This window comes from Podarcis liolepis (assembly GCF_965112155.1).
Source record: "Podarcis liolepis genome assembly, chromosome: 5".
Classification (NCBI taxonomy): Eukaryota; Metazoa; Chordata; class Lepidosauria; order Squamata; family Lacertidae; genus Podarcis; species Podarcis liolepis.
The window spans coordinates 40715034-40735949 of NC_139556.1; the positions used below are offsets into that span (position 1 = coordinate 40715034).

Here is a 20916-nt window from a genome sequence, read left to right on the forward strand (position 1 = left end):
AGCCAAACCAAAGCTTAGCACAAATGAGCAAACATGCTGGATCTCAGAGAGATTGCAGCTGCTTTGCTCCTCTGGTCCTGCTGCTGCCCTGCTGCGAGTTAATGCATGGTTTGGCTTAGCATTAGGTCTGAATCCAGGCTTGTGGTTTATCTCCCCTAGACAAACCATAAGTGGTAACCCATAGAACAAACCTTGGCTACTGTTTGGGCTTCATTAGGAGCAAGATAAATGTTGAAAAAGTTGGCTTTTAGTGTAGTTGACTTTTCCAGTATAACTGGAAGCTAGACTCTGGAAAAATCAGCTATTAACAAACGTAAGACATATTATCCACAGCAGTCAGTTGATTTTTTTCATAGGAAGTTGCTTCAAACCAAAGTATTAGATTTAGATGTGGTTTGTGCACTTTTGCCATGCAGTGACTTGCCAACTTGCTTCTTGCTTCTATTCTGCTCCTATTCTAGGACAAAAGGAGGAATGGGTTGAAATATATTTTTGATAGATAGTATTTAGTTGACTGAGATTAATTAGCATTTTCATTATCCAAGCATTTTTGTCCTTCCTTCCCTAGTTCCATGGAAACGTTTTACTAACATGTCATATTATTTTCTTTATGTTTAGTCATTAGTATAATTTATATTTTTTTGAGCGGGGGGGGGGGAGTTATGGTTGTAAGTTGTTTTTAATTGTTTTTAATCTTGTATTTTAATGTTGTGACCCACCCTTGGACCTTAGATTGAAGACTAGGTAGTTAATAAATAATTATTCATCATTATCATCATTATTCATTTCATTTCTATACTGCTTTATATTGTTAAGAAAAAAATCTGTCGTTTACAACCTACCTTTAAACACCAAACAAAGCAATCCATAATAAAACATTATTGAAGAAAGTCAAAATATAAATTATACATTCAAAGCAACATAATTACCAGGAAACTAAAATATTATCTTAAAGATTTAAAACATTACAGAGAGCAACTGCGGAATGTACATTTGACACAGCAGAGTTAACAAAAAACAACCCCTTAAACATTACAAAAGAAAACTTTACTAGAAGGCAAATAAAAATGCACTCTTAAAACAGCATAATTAGCAAGAGAATAAAATATTATCATAAGCATAGAACATATTTGCATCTGTTGCTACTAACCACTGTTCATGGCAAGTGGCAGCTGTGGAAGTTCCAGTTTGATGACCTGGGTTTGCCCTAAGAGGCAGCCAAAACCATCTCTCATCTCTTCAGCAGTCTCAACTTTTGTAGCTGGAGTGAATCAGGCCTCAGCCTCCCAGGCCAGGTGGAAAAAGGCCTGCAGGGCAGGGAATGGGCTGTCCAAATCTCATAGCCAAGATGGTCTCCGGCCACAGTTTTCTGGTACTTCTGAACCAGTGAACTATGGGCTCATCCATACTGTTGTCTAATGTGGCTAGTGTAAGCTTCCTATTCCTTCATTATTTCTCTGTTGTCCATATGACATTCTCCTCCAAATCACTGCCTTCCTGCACTTAATGTTTGATGTATTACAGCATTTTAATATTTTTTTGGAAGCCACCCAGAGTGGCTGGGGAAGCCCAGCCAGATGGGCGGGGTATAAATAACAAATAATAATAATAATAATAATAATAATAATAATAATAATAATAAATTTATTCCTTTTCCTTAAGTATGGATTTTCTTATACCTGGGATACTCCAAAAAGTGGAGGAAAGGAATGATGAGCTTTGGAGTTGAAGGGTAAACAGGATCTTGTGGTGAATGGTTGGTGGAAAGGAAGCAGAAGCCGTAGAGGAAACGTTTGTTCAAAGGATGAGATCCAAGATATACAGAATGGAAGAGAGAATAGAGATATGGTAGCATTGGGTGTTCGACTTAAGACCCATGTGACGCTCATCTTGCAGGACCCAGTAGGCATGGGGAATCTTAGCTTTGGAAGGGCGAAGGCACTTGTGCAAAAACCAACTGGTGGAGCTCTTTAACTTAACATGATAGAGGTGGAACATAGATAGTCTGTGTGCCACTAAGATGATATAAATCACCTCCCTTGACAAACAAGATTTTGATTTTTTTAATTATTAAATGGTTTATAAAATTTCTTAAATATTATTGTGGCTTTCATGGGGCTTTTAAAAATTGCATTTAATTTTTAAAAGCTGATGCTTCTGAATGATGACTGATAATGTAGCATTAGGTTGGTTCTGGAGGCAAGTGCCAGAAGGTGATGGTGGGAATCTATTGCTCTGCCTCTTGGCCCTTTCATTAATTGGATGCCACAGGATTCCATCTTCTTTCAGTCCTTTTTTTTTTAAGTTGGCACTTAAAGCACAAAGAAATGTGATAAATAAAAGCATTTCAAAACTAGCTATAATTTCCTCCCTCCCTCATCCTATCCCTTGCCAAGGGGAACAATGATCAGTGAAACAAAAGAAATAATACATTAAAAGAAAAGTTACATAACCTGCCCCACCCCATATTTATGCAAACATTAAATTGCATGAAGTTTTCTTAAGAAATCTAAGACTTTGGAAAAACTCAATGAATCTTTGCCAAATACTTAATTTTTCCAGGCAGTCACACTTAAGATAAATAATTTTCTCTTTCACAGCCATGTTGGTAAAATCTTGTGTCCAAATTTCTGGATCTGAACTAGCTTAGCACAGCAGGACCAATTGTTTAGCTTCAGTTTCTGCACATTGAATCCAAGCTTTCAGATGTTTGTTTGGCTCTGATAGATGTGTTAAGTATCCTAAAATTTCATATATAGAACATAGATTAAATGGCATATTTAAGACATGTGAATGAATGCCAGTTCTGCATTCCAGAAGTTGAGGCTGTGAAGTATGTCCGTCCCTCCCAAACTGCAACCCTGCCCTGTTTCTCAATAGCTACATGAAATCTCTGAGTGAAGTCATGTGGAGTTCCAGGCTGAAATATTATCAGAGCTGAGTAACCTCAGCATACTATCTCATTAGTTTCTAGGAAGACTGTGGGCTTATGAGACCAGAGTATAATACTCCAATCCTGTTTGGTCTTTGGGCTCAACTCTGCGGGCTTTTCTTTTAAACCCCTGCTCAGAACTGGAGTACCTTAAGGACACCTCTCTTTTTATATGTTCCCTTCCATGCACTCCAGTCACCCCACTGAAAGCGATCACTGACCTGATTATTAATGTTCATTTACTGCTGCTATGTTTTGTTGCTATTGCGTTTTTTATTGCTGTTTCCAAAATATTTATTATATTTTGACCTTATTAAAGGACAAGAGGGATAAAATTTTCTTGCCAGTTTAGTTCTTACACAGCCCACTGCCTACACACCCTTTCCACCAAGGGTTATGCAGTCCATAGCTGAAACAGCAGAACATACCTATTTTAAAAATAAACAGAGTAAGTCATACTCCAAGAAATCCTATTGCCATGATTAAATTAAGCCATTTGATTCATTGGGCCTCCTCTCTGAATGTGGGTCACTTGGCTTACAACCATTTGAATTCTGTTAAGTTTATGTTGTGTGAATGTGAAAATGAGCTGCATATTGGCTAGAAGAGTCAAATCTTCTTCAGCTACAATGCCAAAAATGTTCGTCTTGCAGTCATGAGCTATTCACTATTTTTATTTGGGAAGTGCTTTCTGGTTGCCACATAGATAGGGATGTCCATTAAGCTAGCTTCATACAAAGGATTATTTGTCTGGCTGAATTCCATAAAGTTCTGTGTTTAAATCATGCCCCCCACCGTAAATATAAAAACACCTTTGGACAGTATTCCCCCACCTACCCAGCCTGCCTGCATTTTTCTCTGTGATAGAAGAGAAATACAAGGAGAATACAAAATTCAGAGATTGCTGCAGCAGGGAGGCAGCAATCAGAAAATGAAAACCATATCCATTTGCTGTTCTCAGTGTGATAATAGACCTTGCATTTCTAGGAAAAGCGTGTGTGACTAAAATGCAGAGATGCTATGTCAGGTAGTATTGTGGGAGCTTCATAAAGATTCAGCTGCATAAAGCAATGTATAGAAATTCACACTAACCCATTTAATTAACTCAGAGCTTCATTTACCAAATGGCTTATTTCAGTTGTCTGCCTCAATCAGATAAGCACCCTTCTGTTGTTTCTTCTACTGCATTTAGTAACCCATGTACTATTATCATAGCTCAGTTTTGTCAAGGTTTGTAAAAAACTATCAAACCCCACTTTGGGGGCTGTAATTTTTTAAAAAATAAAAAATACGTTGACCATTTTTGTAAGAATTAGAGTTTTCTAGTGAGTTTCTTCATTGACATTATTTTGCCAAGATCTGAGATAAATACTGAAAATTAGTGTTGCTGTGAAATACAAATATGTGTGCGCACACAACTTTTAGTTCTATGTCTAGCCATTTAAACATATACTGATGGGTGGTTATGTTTTGACAATGCACATTGCTGAGTTTTCAGTGCTGTATTTATTTATTTCTACTGAGTTCTGTGAGGAACTCTTTTAAAAATGCTTTCTACATAAAATCATTCAAGATAGGCATCTGGATAAATGTCTACATCCACTAGACACCTACTACAGATTCTTTGCTATTGGGGAAACGTGTTGCCCAGACAGTGCTTCTCTCAGTCACTAACCCTAGGACTGTTTGAATTACTTAAACTACTTTCTTCAAAAGCTGAATTTTACCGAAAACAATATATATAGTAATTACTGTTATGCCAATACCCACTATATTTTTCTGTATTTACATGCAGCCAGGAGCTATGGGCGGAGACGAGGTAAAAAAAATATTTTAAATTTTACTGAATATGGTGATGGGAACAGCAAATTGAGGCTATGTACAGCTGGTTATTTCTGTGGGGCAACAGGAGTGTTTTCCCCTTGCTGCCATAGTGGCACTAGTCCCAATACTGGATATATAGCTTTATAGTTATATGAACATAGTGGAGAAGTGTTTTTGAAAAGAGAGAGATTTTGTTTGTTTCTCTTAAAAAACACAGTGCTGTAGTGGTAGACAGTAGCTGCTGAACTGTCCAAAGTAAAATATTCATGAAATGTTGATATATTACTAATGGCAAAAAAAGTTTAACTATTTTCAAAGATCTATGTGGACAGGTGTGGACCAACATCTATGATCTCACATGCTTTAACAAAAAAATGAAAAATTGAAGTGCTCAGTTTTCTATTTTTTAAAAAAATTGTTGCTTTTAAGCATGTAAGATTATAGATGCTGATAAAAAATATCAAACATTTGCCTAGAAGAGGCACACCAGAGTATACATGTATTGTACCGCTGTTTCTGTGCCTTTGGGGACTTCTGGAGGTTTTTACTTTTCCCCAGGCACAGCTCCTAAAGCTATGACCCATTTCAGTTTTCATCAGAGACTATGATAGACCATAATAATATGTGTATATACTGTGGATAATTATTATTTTATCATGCCACCCCCAAGTCTGTAATGCTCTGTACAGCTTTCCTGTATCAGATTCTGTTTCTGCAATCATGCAATACAGATTTCTAATTGCTTGTGGTTAATTTATCACAAATCATTGTTTTGCTGCCAATTTTTAAAGTTATTATTTAATACTTGAAACTGAACTTGAGTAATTTAACCCATGCACATATTCTGCCTTGATGGTTTTTCAGTGATGCAGTATGTTTTATTACATTGTTGAAAGAGCAGCTTCAGTTTAAAGTTATGCTGAGATTTTTTTTAAAGACCAGGCTTCTCATTTTAAAATTGAGAGAAAGGTTTCTGCTGAAATTAGCATGTTAGTCTTGAAATTTCCTAGGAGAGAGAGAGATGGGGGGGAGGGCAGGCTACTGTGGCCCTTTAAAGGAGAACGTTATTCTTACTGGTTTCTGTGCAATCCCACATACGGCTTCTGTGTTTGCATACAGCAAACTTCAGCACCTAGAGCAGGGGTCAGCAAACTTTTTCAGCAGGGGGCCGGTCCACTGTCCCTCAGACCTTAGAGGGGGCCGGACTATATTTTTTTGGGGGAATGAATGAATTCCTATGCCCCACAAATAACCCAGAGATGCATTTTAAATAAAAGGGCACATTCTATTCATGTAAAAACACACTGATTCCCAGACTGTCCGTGGGCCAGATTTAGAAGGCGATTGGGCCGGATCTGGCCCCCGGGGCTTAGTTTGCCTACCCGTGACCTAGAGCATAGATAACAAACTTTGTGACCCTCCAAATGTTGTTGGAGTCCAGCTCCCACCATCCCCAGCCAACATGACCAATGATCCCCAAAACCAAGGGCTGTCCTTGGGGTACATGCTTAAGGGACCATAGGCTGTACTTTTGTGCTTGGATACTTCATGATGAAAAGAAAGTCCCAAATGTTGATTTGCATAGGCCTGTTTGACAGCACAGATGACCATTTCAAGAAGTATTGTTACAGGTATCAACCTCCCCGCTCCCTCCCAAAATATTGCCATGCTCTCTGTCTGTAGCCAGTCTACTCAGTCACCATTTCCAGACTTGAATAATATGGCCAAACACTATATCTGCCAATCATTCCAACGATGTGCCACTGGCTGGCTGACCAGTGAGGGCCTAAAGGATTTCATGCTTCTCAAATTTCCATATCAGCCATGACATGGCTGCAATCCTAAATACTTCGTTGTAAGTAAGTTCCATTAAAATCATAAGTCCCGTTAAAATATTTCTTAGTAGGCATGTATAGCAATGCACTGTTAATATACTAAGGGCTAGAGTAAAAATATCTTAGTCTTGTTTGCAACCTTCTATTTTAAAAGGCACAAATACTATCTGTCTTTGAAATATAAGCACTGAAGAAAACTATGTGGAGCAGGGAACACATTAGCAACTGGATCCCCCGCCCCCGCCCCCAGCTAAGCAGAGTTTGTTAGTTAATCAAAACTACTAAAAGGAATATTCTCATAGTTCATATCCTAACTTGCATAGGGAAGTTTTCTTATTTTTCTATCTGCCTCCTTTTTTTGACTCTTATGGCAGTGGATACCTGGCTTTTCCCATCATTTCTAGGCAGGGTTACATGATGGTGCTTGAGGCTAGAGGGGAATATTAGATCTGAGAGACCTCCCCTTTTCTACTTATATTTCGTTGCTATTGTTCTGCATGCATGTTACACTTTTCTGTCATTTTCATTTCTGTCCTTAACTAAATATTGAATTGTTTCACTTTTAAAATTAGAGTTGTGAATGCAGAATAACTGTTCCCAACACCATTATCTAATTAAGAGGGAATGCAAGAACACACGCATTTCAGTTCACCAAAGGAGAAAGCAAAACAATCAACGCATTAAAGAGTCATTATCCTATTCTCTATTTTCTTTTACTGAATTTTAGAGAAAATAATAGAGAATTTTTGAGTCATCTTGCACGTCGAACTTCTGTTGTTGTTTTACTCACATGTAAAATTCCATTTTGAAAAACTGTTTCCAGATAATGAAACTTTGGAAAATTATATTTAAAATGATAATAAAACAGGTTTATTAAAAATGAAAAAAAGTTTGTAGGTTGACATTTTCATGGAATAGATGTTGCAGTTGCCTTGCTTTGGGGATTGCTGATGCATCAGTGCCATGGATGCTTATTGGATAACGATGGGCACGCATGAAGCAAAATGCCTTCCATTTTGGCACCAAGTCTATGGAATAGCAAAATGTATTTAGAGTGTTTTTGGGTGCTGCTGCTTAGTATTATGCTAGAAACATTTACAACTTTTGACCTACTGGATTTTAAAGCAACTTAAATGATTTTTGTTGCTTATAAATTTGTTCAGCTGGTATTTATTATTTTAACTGTCTTGATTAATTTTTGATAGAAATGGATACAAATACCTTAAACAAACAAAAATCTAGAAAGACCCACAGGGTTAAGACTATCTCTACAATTCTGAACTAGCGTAACATTTTAAAGTGAAAGCTGAGATGACCAGCATTCTTTCTAACAAGCTTCCTTGTCAAGATAAAATTTCACTGAGCAGCGCTGACACATGAACAGGGAAAGACTGAAGAAACTAATTATTGATGAAAATGTTTTCCAACATGGACTTGGATCCAAAGATAAGTTAATTTAACCTAAGGAAGTTTACAGAAGGAAAATTTTATGTTCCTTACAGCCACCTGAACCTCCCAAAAATCTTTTTCAGAGGTTTTGGCATGTGACATTGGGGGCACTGCAGGAGGTGAGGAATTGAGTAGACCTCTGTCTGATTTTGGGCAGTCCTCTACTCCCTTAGCACACTCCATCCACACCCCTTCCTACATTGTTTAGGAAAGCCCTCTGATCCTCTGGAGTGACCCTGGAGTGGGGCACAGGTGGGTATTTGTGGAGAGGAGGGCGGGCATGCAAAACTTTCCTTCCATGTACTTGTTTTTATCTTGAGATCCAACCCATAGTTTGTGAGTGTATCCAAAATAGGAATTACAGTATGATTGGATCTTGCAAGGGTGTTATGTTCTGCAGTGGTGTGTATACACAAAAACATGTATACCTGAACTGCTCCCACATGACCATCCTTACCTTCCAAGCAAGGCAGAGAGCATCCCAGAGCCCAATAAGCAAGTCTGAAAACCAAGTTACAAAATGACCTTTTAAGCTCTCCGCCTTGCATGCAATTAATTTGTGGGCTTTCAAACAGACTGTGCCAAGTGAAAATCATGCAAGTTAATTGTGCGTCAGATGCAATCATACTATATTGTCTACTTACATTAATTAGGACTTGCCCATGCTTCCACTTTAGTCTTTACATTTTAAGATGAAATTTTCTTATGCATCCAGCATTTCTTCAAAGCAAGCACCTTAGCATGGAGTGTTCCCCCATGTGTTTAAAATTGTTCAGGTGTTTAATACAACTGGCCCTTTCAAAACTTTTTAGTTTCCTAAATTTATAGTATATTGCCCATTATAATTATTATGAACATTCCAGGTGACAGAATAAGAGATTAATCTTCTGTGTTTGATTTTTATTACAATAATAATTTCCTAGGCAACTAAAACATAGATGCTGGACAAAATATATTAACATTTACAAAATCCTACCTGCAGACCTACATTCTAATCAGTGCTATAAAACATGAAAATAGCTACAGATAAATTTTGTGATCTACAAACAGAATGGGCTACTTTATCATCTTTTATCTCCTCTTTCCATGCTAGCCAAAATTAATTTCTGAACTCACTTGACCACTGTGTGTATTGTGTGCATCTGGATGAATGAGTAAGGGGGTCCCAACATTACCCTCATCATCTGCACATGTTCAAACCGGTCATTGCTGGTAACATGCTTGAAATGTATTGATATCAGAAATGACACTTATTCACATGTATGGTTGGAGGATCAAGTACATATTAAAAAATTTGTGTGGTGGTTGGTTGGTTGGTTGGCATTTGTCTACGCCATCAACTCCAAGGCATGTGGTAAAGCCCCAGGAAAGGACAGAATCCCAGCAGAAGTGCTGAAAGCAAACCTCAACTCGTGCCTCATGATGCATGATGATCATATAATTATTATTCACAGCATCTGAACCCACCTATATTTGACACCGGTGTCTTACATCATCAATTTGACACTTGTAGACGCTCATCTAGAGTAACAGTGTATTATTGGTTAGTGATCTGAGTACCACTGTTCAAGTCATGCTGTAATATGGGGTAGAGGTAGGCAAGAGAAAATTTTTGTACTCATCTGCAATATAGAATTCACTTACCTCTGGCTACAACAGTGATTGCATAGCATGATAGAAGGGATTTTAAAACCCATTGGGGGGGAAGCATGAACTTAAACATTTTAAAACACTCTTAGTTTGTTCATTGAATATGTCTTTCCAGAAAAGTGTAATGTTCTGACTTCTAATACACTACAACATTTTTTGCAGGTCGTTCTTCACTCTTTCCTTTCGAAGATGGCTTCTTAGATGACAGTCATGGTGACCAGTCTTTATCATCGGGTCTTAGCTCTCCAACCCGCTGTCAAAATGGTGAAAGAGTGGAACGTTATTCTAGAAAGGTGTTTGTTGGAGGTCTGCCTCCTGACATTGATGAAGGTACTGTGAAATAGTAATGTTCAGTGTGGGGAGAGGAAGGGAAATATTGTCATTTTCCTTGAAGTTCCCTTTCTAAAGGTCTTTACAACTTTTTTTATATAGATGAAATCACTGCCAGCTTTCGTAGGTTTGGACCTCTTGTAGTAGACTGGCCTCATAAAGCTGAAAGCAAGTCATATTTTCCACCTAAAGGTAATCGGGTTAATATAAGCCTTCTGGTGCATGTAAATGTTCCTTCTGTGTGTTATTTTTAAGTATACGTTTTTAAGTGCTTGAAGTATTTTTAAATTAAGCTGCTTCTGATGGTAGAATATGGAATAAACACAAAAAGGATGTCCGTTTAACAGTAGGTTTTTTTTAGAAATGAATTTAGAATTTCAGCATATGAGGCTTTGTATGTGAATAGTTTTTCTTCTTCTCTTTCTCTAAAGACATATGTGGTTCTTGGCTTTTTCTTTTGGCTTTTTAAAGTTCTTTAATCTCTCTCTTGAGCATGTGCACAGGGTCACTCTAACAATATGCTAGATGCAATATCATTGTGTTTGCTAGTATTTTAGGACATAAATTCATAACCATTTGCTTGCGTGTCCAGCATCTGGATTGTTTAAAAGAGCTTAAAGTTGTTGCAATGCTAGTCCATGCAAGACTTCATAGTCACAGGCATACTGTATAGGACAGGAGTAGCCAGTGTGGTGCCTTCCAGATATTGCTGGACTACATTTTCCATCACACCTGATGATTAGCCTAGAAAAATGTATGCCACTTCAATAGGCTGTATTTTGGGCTGTGAACGTACATTTCCTCTTCTCTAGCTGGGTTGAACTGAGTTGATTAATAGTAAGTGAAGCATCTCTAACAGTAATATTTTTGAGAGCTGCTAACTTATAAGATTCATGGTTCCTATTCAGACTATGGGGCAGATCACTGGAGGATCTTCCACTTGATCATTGTTTATGTTAAAAACAACTGTATTTTTCCAAAATGATTTTTAACTATAGCAAAAAATGACGCAATGGATATACTATATAAATATGTTGATGAGAAAACCAAAATGAATCAGTTAACCTGCCAGTTTGATTGCAAAGTTTAAAGATGCCTTTTCCCCAAAGAGCATTTGTAGAAGGCTATGATTTTATTTTTATTTTATCATACAGGCCTAGGGTAAAACCAGTTTCTGCTTCACCAGGTGATTCCTAATAGTGTGTGGGTTTCAGAGTTGCCTTTGAGCTCACATAAAGAATTGCAGTCCAGGAGAGACTCCTCCCTGGGGGAACGGTGGGGTTTCTTATTGCCTGTTTCCCTCCCTCTGTGGCATCCGTTTCACTATTCCACAGATTTCTGCATCCCCATAGGGAAGATTTTCAGAAGAGACGGGGGTCTGAAGGAGCAGGGGGAGAAAGAATTGGCAAAAATCACTTCCCTTCTTCCTCCAGCAGAAGCATCCCATGAGTACATGGGAACTATGGAGCCAAGCCAGCATGTTTCCTCTTGCTTTAGTTTTAAAAAATACCTATCGCTGAACTGCAAAAGGCCTTAATTGTTACTGTTGGAAGCAGTTTAAACTAGTTTGGATTGGATTTGATATCCCGCCTTTCACTCCCTTTAAGGAGTCTCAAAGCGGCTAACATTCTCCTTTCCCTTCCTCCCCCACAACAAACACTCTGTGAGGTGAGTGGGGCTGAGAGACTTCAAAGAAGTGTGACTGGCCCAAGGTCACCCAGCAGCTGCATGTGGAGGAGCGGAGACACGAACCCGGTTCCCCAGATTACGAGACTACCGCTCTTAACCACTACACCACACTGGCTCTACCTTTGAGGAAGCTAAATCAGTGCTCTGTCATGCTTGTAAAAATCTTGTTGAGTAAGATCTATTTTAGCAGAAGACAAGGAAACAGTCTTTTCCTATTTTTATCATGGTTCTAATGTGGGAAACAGCTTTCAAAGCCCCTGCCAGTTGCCCTGAATGTCTGTCTGAAAGTGCTAAAGAACACTCGGTCACAACTGTTCCAGATTATTTATAACTGACTTCTGAGCTGTCAAAGCTTTCAGCACAAACCCTGTAGCACGAATATATTAAACTCTGTTGGTCAGGTAAACTTGGGAACAGGTACTTAATTGACAACTGCAGTACCATTCCTTCTGTGTTCAAAAGGCTAGTTACTTTGCAAGTATGTTCACATTCTTATGTCGACAGTCTTTGTTATAAATGTTTCTAACTCCTCCTGAGCACTCTTCTCACCCATCACTGGTTGTCAGGATGCTTAAAAAATAACCTTGCCAATGTTTCCTGAGATCAACATCTATGCCAGCTAGCTAAGAGTACTTTTTACTGTATCCTTTGCAGCATTTTGTTTTCTTGTGGCTTGTAAATATCTCAGGCTTATCACTGTAGTTGTGCAACACCATGGGTGTCACACTCCTTTTCTTTGAATCTTCTAGGTAACCCACCAAATCTTTGACCATTCAACCAGCATTGTCACATTCCAACTCTCTTAAGTGAAGGGGAGCTTTTGTGTTTTGATGGCACAGAGACACTTGGCAAGTACTGCTCCTTTTATTGGCTGTAGTGCCATAGTGTGGAAACCTTCATGTCACCCAGCAGCTTTTTGGGTTAAAGACTTGGAATCCTACCGAAGGTCTGCTTGCCATCTAAAGTTGTATGTTCCCATTCCTGTCTTAGTTTTGCAGTGGTCAACATTAGGGAAGTCTTTGGTTGTATTTCTGGAATTTCCACCCACAAAGCCTATTATTCCTATTGCTTTGTCAGCTCCACACTTTTTATGTGATGAGTATGTACATCTTCAGTCAATTATGTCCCTGTAATTGTTGGGAAACTCCTCCGTCACTTCTTGGTAATGATGGTTCCAAGGTAGTTGTTGACAGAAGCCCTCCTGGCAGCCCCACTGGGGCAAGTCAGAATGGAATAGTTGACGTAGTGGCAAGGAATACCTGTGTTGTGCATCAGCAGAATCACCACTCCTCTTGGTTCTAAGTACTAGGAGTTCACATCCAAGGTTGTTGAAGCTTTGCATGAGATGTCAGGTAAAGGAGAGAGAATCTATACAAAAGATTTGACAACTTTCCCCTTGGGTTAGTGGTCCTGTACTGAAAAGCACAACTCTACTCCTTTGATGTCTTCAGATTTAGGTAATGCATATTGAATCAGCTGCTTTCTCTACTACCAAGTTGTGAAAAACTGCCAACAACACATTCAACAGCTACAAACAGCTCAAAGATTTCACTGAAAGAAAGCTCATCTTGGCTAATGTTAAAGAGGCACAGGGATTGAAAGGTGCCAAAGCTATGGAGCCCCTTCCCCCATTCTTTGTCTTTTCTCCACCCTATTTTTTGACTAAGTTAATTTAAGTCACATTCCTGAATAAATACTGGCCAACTCTCCCTGCGACAGTGTTAATCAAGAATCCCGTTTTGAATACCTTGCTTTCCTCTCACTGAAGTAGCTTGATGATGATCCACCCTGCTTCCAAGTTGAATTTATTTTACCAGAGTTTTGTGTCTCGTATGAGTTCTGCTTTTCTTTTCCACATAACATCTGACCCAGCTATACAATCAAAATCCCCAGATCTTCCCCCAATGCTCTCCTGTCATTCAAATTCTAAGCCTTACTTACTAGTCAAGTCGCATGTTGCCGAAATACAAAGTTTATTGATACTTCTCACAACCCTGTTCTTTGTGATCTTTCAGGTACATTATTATTATTCTACACAAACTCTCGGAAAAATCATCAGGCACTACTACCTACAGATTGCCTTCTTTTTTACTCTATCCAATGCTTAGGAAGCAGTTGCATAGACGCTATATCTTCCTATTCTACTAATTTAACCAAAAGACCTCTAACTTGTTGCTGAGCACCGTTACTCTGAGATGTTTTACTCCTGAGCCAATTACGGTACTAGGAACTGATACCTTAAAGTCATCACTCAAATGTATATGTAATTACTGTTATTTAAACAATCACCACAAATCATTTAAATATTCTTATGGTTTGTATCCTAAGCTAAGTGTGCTGCTTATTAAACAGTAATGCTGTGGATTAAATATTAAATCAAAAAGCTGTAATTGCAAAGGCCAACCATCTTCATACTATGTTAATAAATAGAGTCTTAGAGTGCTAAGAACATAAGTGTTTTCACACAGCTGACTTCTCGGAATTAAAGCTGAGTCCCTATATTTGAACAAGAGATTGCTATTTCTGGTCTCTGAGACATTCAAAAAATGGCTTTCACATAGCATTTTACATTCTCCATATTCTGAAGCACTGCACTATGTGCGATGTGGGTATTAGTTCCATCCATGATTTTGCTTCTATGAAAAACTGAAGTAGCATTTGTTGTTTTGAAGATTCTTGGAGTGTATTATATATTGCTGAGGATTACAGTACAGTATGTCCAGGGCAAATGGCAAAGTACCGTATTTTTCTGTGTATAAGATGCCCCCATATATAAGACAACCCCCTTTTTTTAATGCCAAAATTAAGAAATTGGGCCAGAGACCAAACTTGAGCTTGGGCCGCCCACACCAGAACTCAAACTCAAACCCCTGTGCATTCACCACCCATGTATAAGACAACCCCCCCCCCCAATTTTTGACTATTTTTTAAACAAAAAACATCATCATACACAAAAAATGTGGTTTTAGAGTTAATAAAAGGTATAACTTAGTTGATGCAGTTGTTCAAATTAAAGTATTTAGTTGCAAACAATTGAGTAAAGTGCATTTTGTGGTTATGGAGATAATTCTGAATATTTTGTGCATAAGCTTCCTGTTCTATTACTTAAAATTTGTATCTCACAATTATTCATAGAAGAGACTCTATAGAAGATACTGTAAAAATCCTAATAGTATTATTTAACATCTTATAGTGTGTTCAAAATGCTTTATATGCATTATTCTGTTGTAATCGTATAGTCAACAGTTATATAAGGTAAATCAGTGTCATTATCCCCCATATTGCAGATGGGGAGAAGTGTGATGAGAGAGGGTTGCTTACCTCAGGTCAGTTAGGAAGTTTGCAGCAGAAGCAAGATTTGAAGCAGGGGTGCCCTGATACAGAATTCAGTCTCTTAGCCACTGTGCTTCATCACATAAAAATACGTTTGAAAATATAATTGGGTACATTAAATAGCAAGCACAGAAAACATCAAAAATGGTACCAGCCAATAAAAGTAACTTGCATAAGTGCATGATAAAATAAGAGCTTGGTCAGGTATGTTTTAGCAAAGATTTGGATTGATCAGTTAGTCTAGGTAAGAAAGCAGAGTCATGGAATAGGATAACCAAAGCTCTTTCCTAATGTTATCTTAAGGGGCATAGGCAAAATAAATGTGATTGCTGCAGGGTTTCCCCACTGGCTAACCTGCAGCTGAACTCTTCAAAAGCACATGCTGTGAAACATAATCCTCTTTACTGCTGTCGCCTTTCTCCCTACTTCATGTGCCAGGTATGCAAGTGGCACTGTCTAAATAAAAAACATAAATAGATTGGATGACAAAAAGCTTCAGAGTTTTAATTTTTTGTTTTAAAAAATGCAGAATTGGTAAAATTAGTTTTGAAGAAGCCTGTATCCTTCAATTTGCATATTATATGATCTTTAAAACCACACAACTCAAATTCAGTTACGTATGAAGTAGATGATTGTATTTGTCCCCTCAACTTCATCCTGAATGTTCATGTATATAAATGTGTGGGTATGTGTGCATGCATAATATGTGGGATGATAGCTCTATCTGTCATCTCTTTACACTTTTAGAATACAAAACTAAAACTTCATTTTCCTATGTTAATGCTAAACTGGTTTCTGAAGTGGTTGATTGTTTTTCATTCACAGAAATAGAAATGTAATTTTCTTACCTGGAAGTTATTCCACCTATTGCTACCAAGTGCCAAATCTACATCGTACTTTAGTTTTGTTTTTTGTCTTGTCTATGAAAGACTACATACTATCTTAATTGTAACACAGTTCATCCTTGCCTCATTGAAATCTTTATTGTTGTTTTCTCATTCATTTGACTTTGACAAATACCATTTTAAAATTGAATATAGCACCTGAACTTTTTAGTATGTCCCTAGTCTACATTTTTAAGGGACGTGGGTGGCGCTGTGGGTTAAACCACAGAGCCTAGGACTTGCTGATCAGAAGGTCGGCGGTTCGAATCCCCGCGATGGGGTGAGCTCCCGTTGCTCGGTCCCACCTCCTGCCAACCTAGCAGTTCGAAAGCACGTCAAAGTGCAAGTAGATCAATAGGTACCGCTCCAGCGGGAAGATAAACGGCGTTTCCGTGCGCTGCTCTGGTTCGCCAGAAGCGGCTTAGTCATGCTGGCCACATGACCCGGAAGCTGTCTGTGGACAACCGCCGGCTCCCTCGGCCAATAAAGCGAGATGAGCGCCGCAACCCCAGAGTCGGTCACGACTGGATCTAATGGTCAGGGGTCCCTTTACCTTTACCTAGTCTACATTTTGTTGCAAATTGTTATGGCCTGTACTAGCAGTTTAGTCTGATGCTTTAAAGTTGATGTGATTTTTTTGAAAGAAGAGCTGCCTTATAAAGCTAAGGAGAAAAATGTAATCAAAACAGTAATATGAATATGTGTGTATTGATATTTCTACGTAAAAAGATGTAGTGGCCTGCCAAGAATAACCAAACCATAACAGTTGTTTGTAATGCTGGGTGCACTGATTTAAACAGGGGTTTTTTCTTTAAAAATGTTTAGGGGTACTCTCATTTTCCTACTCATATTGAAATACTGCCCCTCAATGAGGCCGGACTTAGATTCACAAAATGTTTAGGGTTATGCGTACCCCTGCATCCCCCCAGAAAAAAGCACTGGATTTAAATCAAGGCAACTCAAATTAATGATTTAAATCAACAAGAAAAATGGCTAATTTAAAGCACTGACTTAAAAGAAGTTTTGTATTGAAACTTCATATTTTCCCCCAAATAATGATGCAAACCATGACCACTAAACAATTAATTTAGAGTTGCAAAACCTTACTATAAATTATATCCTCCCTAAAAGAGGGCACATGTTGCAGTGAGACCTGGAGACCGACCACCTGTGTTGTGGGTGGGTAAGATTGGTCAGCCACAACACCCGATTGGTAGGTCCCTCAATGTTGGGTTCAATCTGGCCATCCAAGTTCCCAGGAGCTGACAACTTCTCAGTCTCCTGGTGTAATAAATGGCTTTTTCTGAGCATCAGAGGTTAATCCCCTGTTCTACAGCTTCTACAGCTCTGGATACCTACACACTCTATGGAGCAGCTGCCACAACAGCAGATCATTCCCCCTCTACCAGTTCCCTGATGGGCTGCATGACAGAGGCTACAGCAGTGTGGAAGTTTCCTCTCCTAATCCCTTTTCAGTCCCCTCCTGAGAGACAGTGGTGCAGGAGAGGGTGGGGAAGCACCTAGTCCTTCACTTATCTGACCTGCCTTTTCTTCCTCTTCTTCCAACACATCCTGTGCTCCACCCTCCAGCTCTGAAAAGTCCCCTGCTTTCAACTCTTGCCTCCTGGCCTGTGCAGTACCGCACATGTCATTGACCGCCTCTCCTGAGTCAGACTCCAGCCCCCCTTCCCCCAGTGCACACTTGTCAGAGTCCTGCCAGTCCTGGACAGGAAACTCTTTTACCCTGAACCCGGTTCTGTTGGGGGCAGCTCTTCAAAGCTCATTGAAAATGGATCAGTTGACACAAATTTCTTGCATGTTTTCAATGGAGTGTTAAGGCAAAATAGATTTTCTTTATCCCTAGCAATAATTATGCTCTCTCAGTGTTGATTCGTCCTTTTATAGATTAACTTTCATTCTTTACAGTGTGCTTCTGTATTTGTGATGCAGAGATGCTGCTGCTGCATAAATTAGTTTAAAGCTTTAATACGAAGAAGTCCAATAGCAATAAGGAATAATGTCTTTTATGTGGCAATTTTCCTGTGGCTTTGTGACAGGAGGGCACTACATAGGAATCAAGCTGTAAAACTATTTTTTTTACCTCATCTGAAATGTTTATGCACCATTTCCTTGGTTGAATGAGTCAGCTGGCACTGCAGTACATTGCCACTGCCTAAAGAAACTAGCTTCATAGCCTAATATGCAGTATCACTCTTCTGCAGTAGCTAAAGTAAGATTAGACTCTTCTATTTTGCAATTTCTTTAGCGCTAATGCCTTTGATGTTTTTGGAAAGCAAGTCACAGCACAGCAACGCTTTAAATGAAACTCTGCAGATTTTTTTTTAAGTACCTCTGGGTTCGTATTCTTAAATCAGCTTCTTTGACTTTTCATTTCATCCTTGGATTTTGAAGTACAATTTTATTAGTGTTCAAAGCATACAATTATAAAGTTAAAAAATATGCCTGACTCTAGAGCAATGACCATTTATGCTAATTGTAACTAATTTAAAAAAAAAGTTGCCTACATTTCTTAAGGGCTGTATTCAAGTAAGTTATATTCGGAGTAGACCAGTTGAAAAATGTGGACTAAGTTAGATGCACTGATTTCCGTGGGTTTACTTTGGGTATGGCTTGGATAAAATACTAAATGTTTTTCTCATGTTTTTCATAAAGAGGGACCTATATGTCATCTCAATAAATATCATTTTACAGTAGTGGAATTGGGAGCAACCCACTGCAGTGACATTATGAAGCTTGAAAAACAGTTTTAACACACTTTGCAAAGTGTCAAATGTCTGCAATTTAAATGTATTTTTGCTGAATAGCTATGGTCATTGAGTTTAAATGTGTTCTTCCCCATTTTGATCAAATGCAGTGGCTATCTTGAATAGGAAATTCTATGTAAAACATTTCTGAACAGTGCCTGTGCACAGACCAAATTTTATATCTATAAGCGATATGTTCTATTGCTGATATGCTATTAACAGTTTAGAAAGACTTCCTGAATATGCAAATTCAATCTACCGTTTCCCAGTAGAAAAACACCTTATTTTTTATGTATCTTTATCTGTTTGAGTCAATTCAAATATTAATATTTAGCTATGGATCCAAGATATCTCATAGGTACACTTAAAAGAAGGGCTTTTCAGATGTTTGCTTAGCATAGAATTATTGTTTATATATGGAGAGTGGTCTGTCTTTTAGCCTGATCCTCTACCTATGAAGTGGTATGAACTGTTCTATTTCATCGTTTGCATAGGATCATAGCTAATGGTGAGATACAAATGGAGGAAAACCAGCAAGAGTCTTGCTGTCTTCTGTCACTCTTAATACTTACTGCAGGGGGTATGGGTGCTAAAATGCTGATTCAGCTGCATATACCAGTGCTTTGGCGCACACAACTTAAGAGTTAGCTTAACACCAAGCCAGCCCTTCTTGCTACTGACTGTTACGCTGTTGCAGAGGAGGTAAAGTGGTGAGGCGCAATAGTTCAACACCCTGCGCGCGCACACTCTACATCTATACTGTATTTATGCTAGTCCATTGTGATGCTGGTGACAACCTGTGCATTCTCCAGGGTGAGGGAAGCCTTGGAGACTCGCAGATGGTGAGGAGAGTAAACGAGTGGAGGGCAGAGTGGGCAAGTAAGCTGGTTGTGCAGCAGCGAGTGGGTTGAGCGGGAGGAGACGTGCAGTAGCATGGGCAAGTGCGTGGGGCCTGTGGCAGTTGAGCAAGAGGGGTGGTGGAAGGGTTACGGCCAGTAAAATGAGCAGGGGCATCTGCTGAGCAGGGGCATTTCTTTCTACAGTTATCAGGCCCACTTTACTTATGCCCCAACATAACATTTCTGCTTGTGAATTTATGCAAGTACAGCAATCATTAAACCCCATCCTAAGCCTTCATGCAAATAATGCTTTAGGAGGTCAGGTGTAAACAAAACAAATGACCCTGTTCGGGTCTGGAGTATTTGTATATGCCTTGTTTCCACAACAACATTGTGCCTTGAAATAACTGTGTCCACGGCACATCTGTCATACAGAATCCATGCCATGTTTTAATTTTAATATTTGTGTATTTAAATGTATTGCTTTCCCACAATAATTTGTATTTTCTGACTCTATTCCTGTTTTGTAATTTTGTTCTCTTCCAAGGTTATGCCTTTCTGCTATTCCAGGAAGAAAGCTCTGTGCAAGCTCTAATAGATGCCTGTCTGGAAGAGGATGGGAAACTTTATCTATGTGTATCAAGTCCCACTATCAAGGACAAACCAGTAAGTAAATCAACATACTACCTTTTTAAAATGTGTCTGTGTGTGTGTGTGTATAGCTGAAAGTCAACTACAGTCTAGCGAGTTTTCCGTCTTGCGAGGCATTCGCCTTGCAGGGCACCACTGTACGAAAGAGTTTTCCGTTTTGGAGGTGCTTCGCAAAACGAATCTCCTATGGGCTTGCTTCGCAAGACGAAAATGTCTTGCGAGTTCCTGCAGGTTTTTCCCCTCCCCCCCTTTTCTAAGCCGCTAAGCCGCTTATCAGCTGATCCGATAAGCTGATAAGCCGCTAAAAGCCGCTAATAGCGCTAATCCGTCAATGGACTTGCTTCGCAAGACGAAAAAACCGCTAGACGAAGAGAATCACAGAACGGATTCTTTTCGTCTTGCGAGGCACCACTGTACTGAATTTTGTATAGCTGAAGGCAATCTAGCAGTACTGCATTGGAGTAAAATATCACAAGTGAATGATATGTCATGGTGTAAGGCAGTGTATAGGTAAAACACATGAGCTGATTTTTCTTCTTAATAGCCTCATTCAGTCTTAATATATAGTCTAACATTAGTGAACAGGCTTTTGGTTTGTGTGTGCTCCTGCCACGCCCCCCCCATAAGTATGACCACAGTGAGACTTTTGCTTCCATTTTTAAAAAGCCATCGTTATTTGTATCTGAACCTGGACAAACTGACTTGTCTTGTTTGCCTAAACCATAGTTCAAATAA

General features: G+C 38.9%; 1 protein-coding gene across 18 annotated transcripts in view; it reads left to right on the top strand.

The window, feature by feature from the left end:
- Positions 1 to 20916, top strand: part of CPEB3 (cytoplasmic polyadenylation element binding protein 3) — a 77740-nt gene that overhangs the window by 47270 nt on the left and 9554 nt on the right. For 11 of the 18 annotated variants that reach the window (XR_014526848.1, XR_014526849.1, XM_083505884.1 and 8 more), the window contains 3 exons: positions 9853 to 10020; positions 10123 to 10212; positions 20078 to 20196. Coding sequence is in view for 16 of the 18 variants with exons in the window: in XM_083505884.1 (XP_083362010.1) it covers positions 9853 to 10020; positions 10123 to 10212; positions 20078 to 20196 (377 nt within the window). In the remaining 2 variants the exon portion in view is untranslated. Of the gene's footprint in view, positions 1 to 4727; positions 4752 to 9852; positions 10021 to 10122; positions 10213 to 20077; positions 20197 to 20916 lie in introns of all 18 variants that reach the window. The other 7 variants (XM_083505882.1, XM_083505886.1, XM_083505883.1 and 4 more) reach the window with 1 other exon arrangement.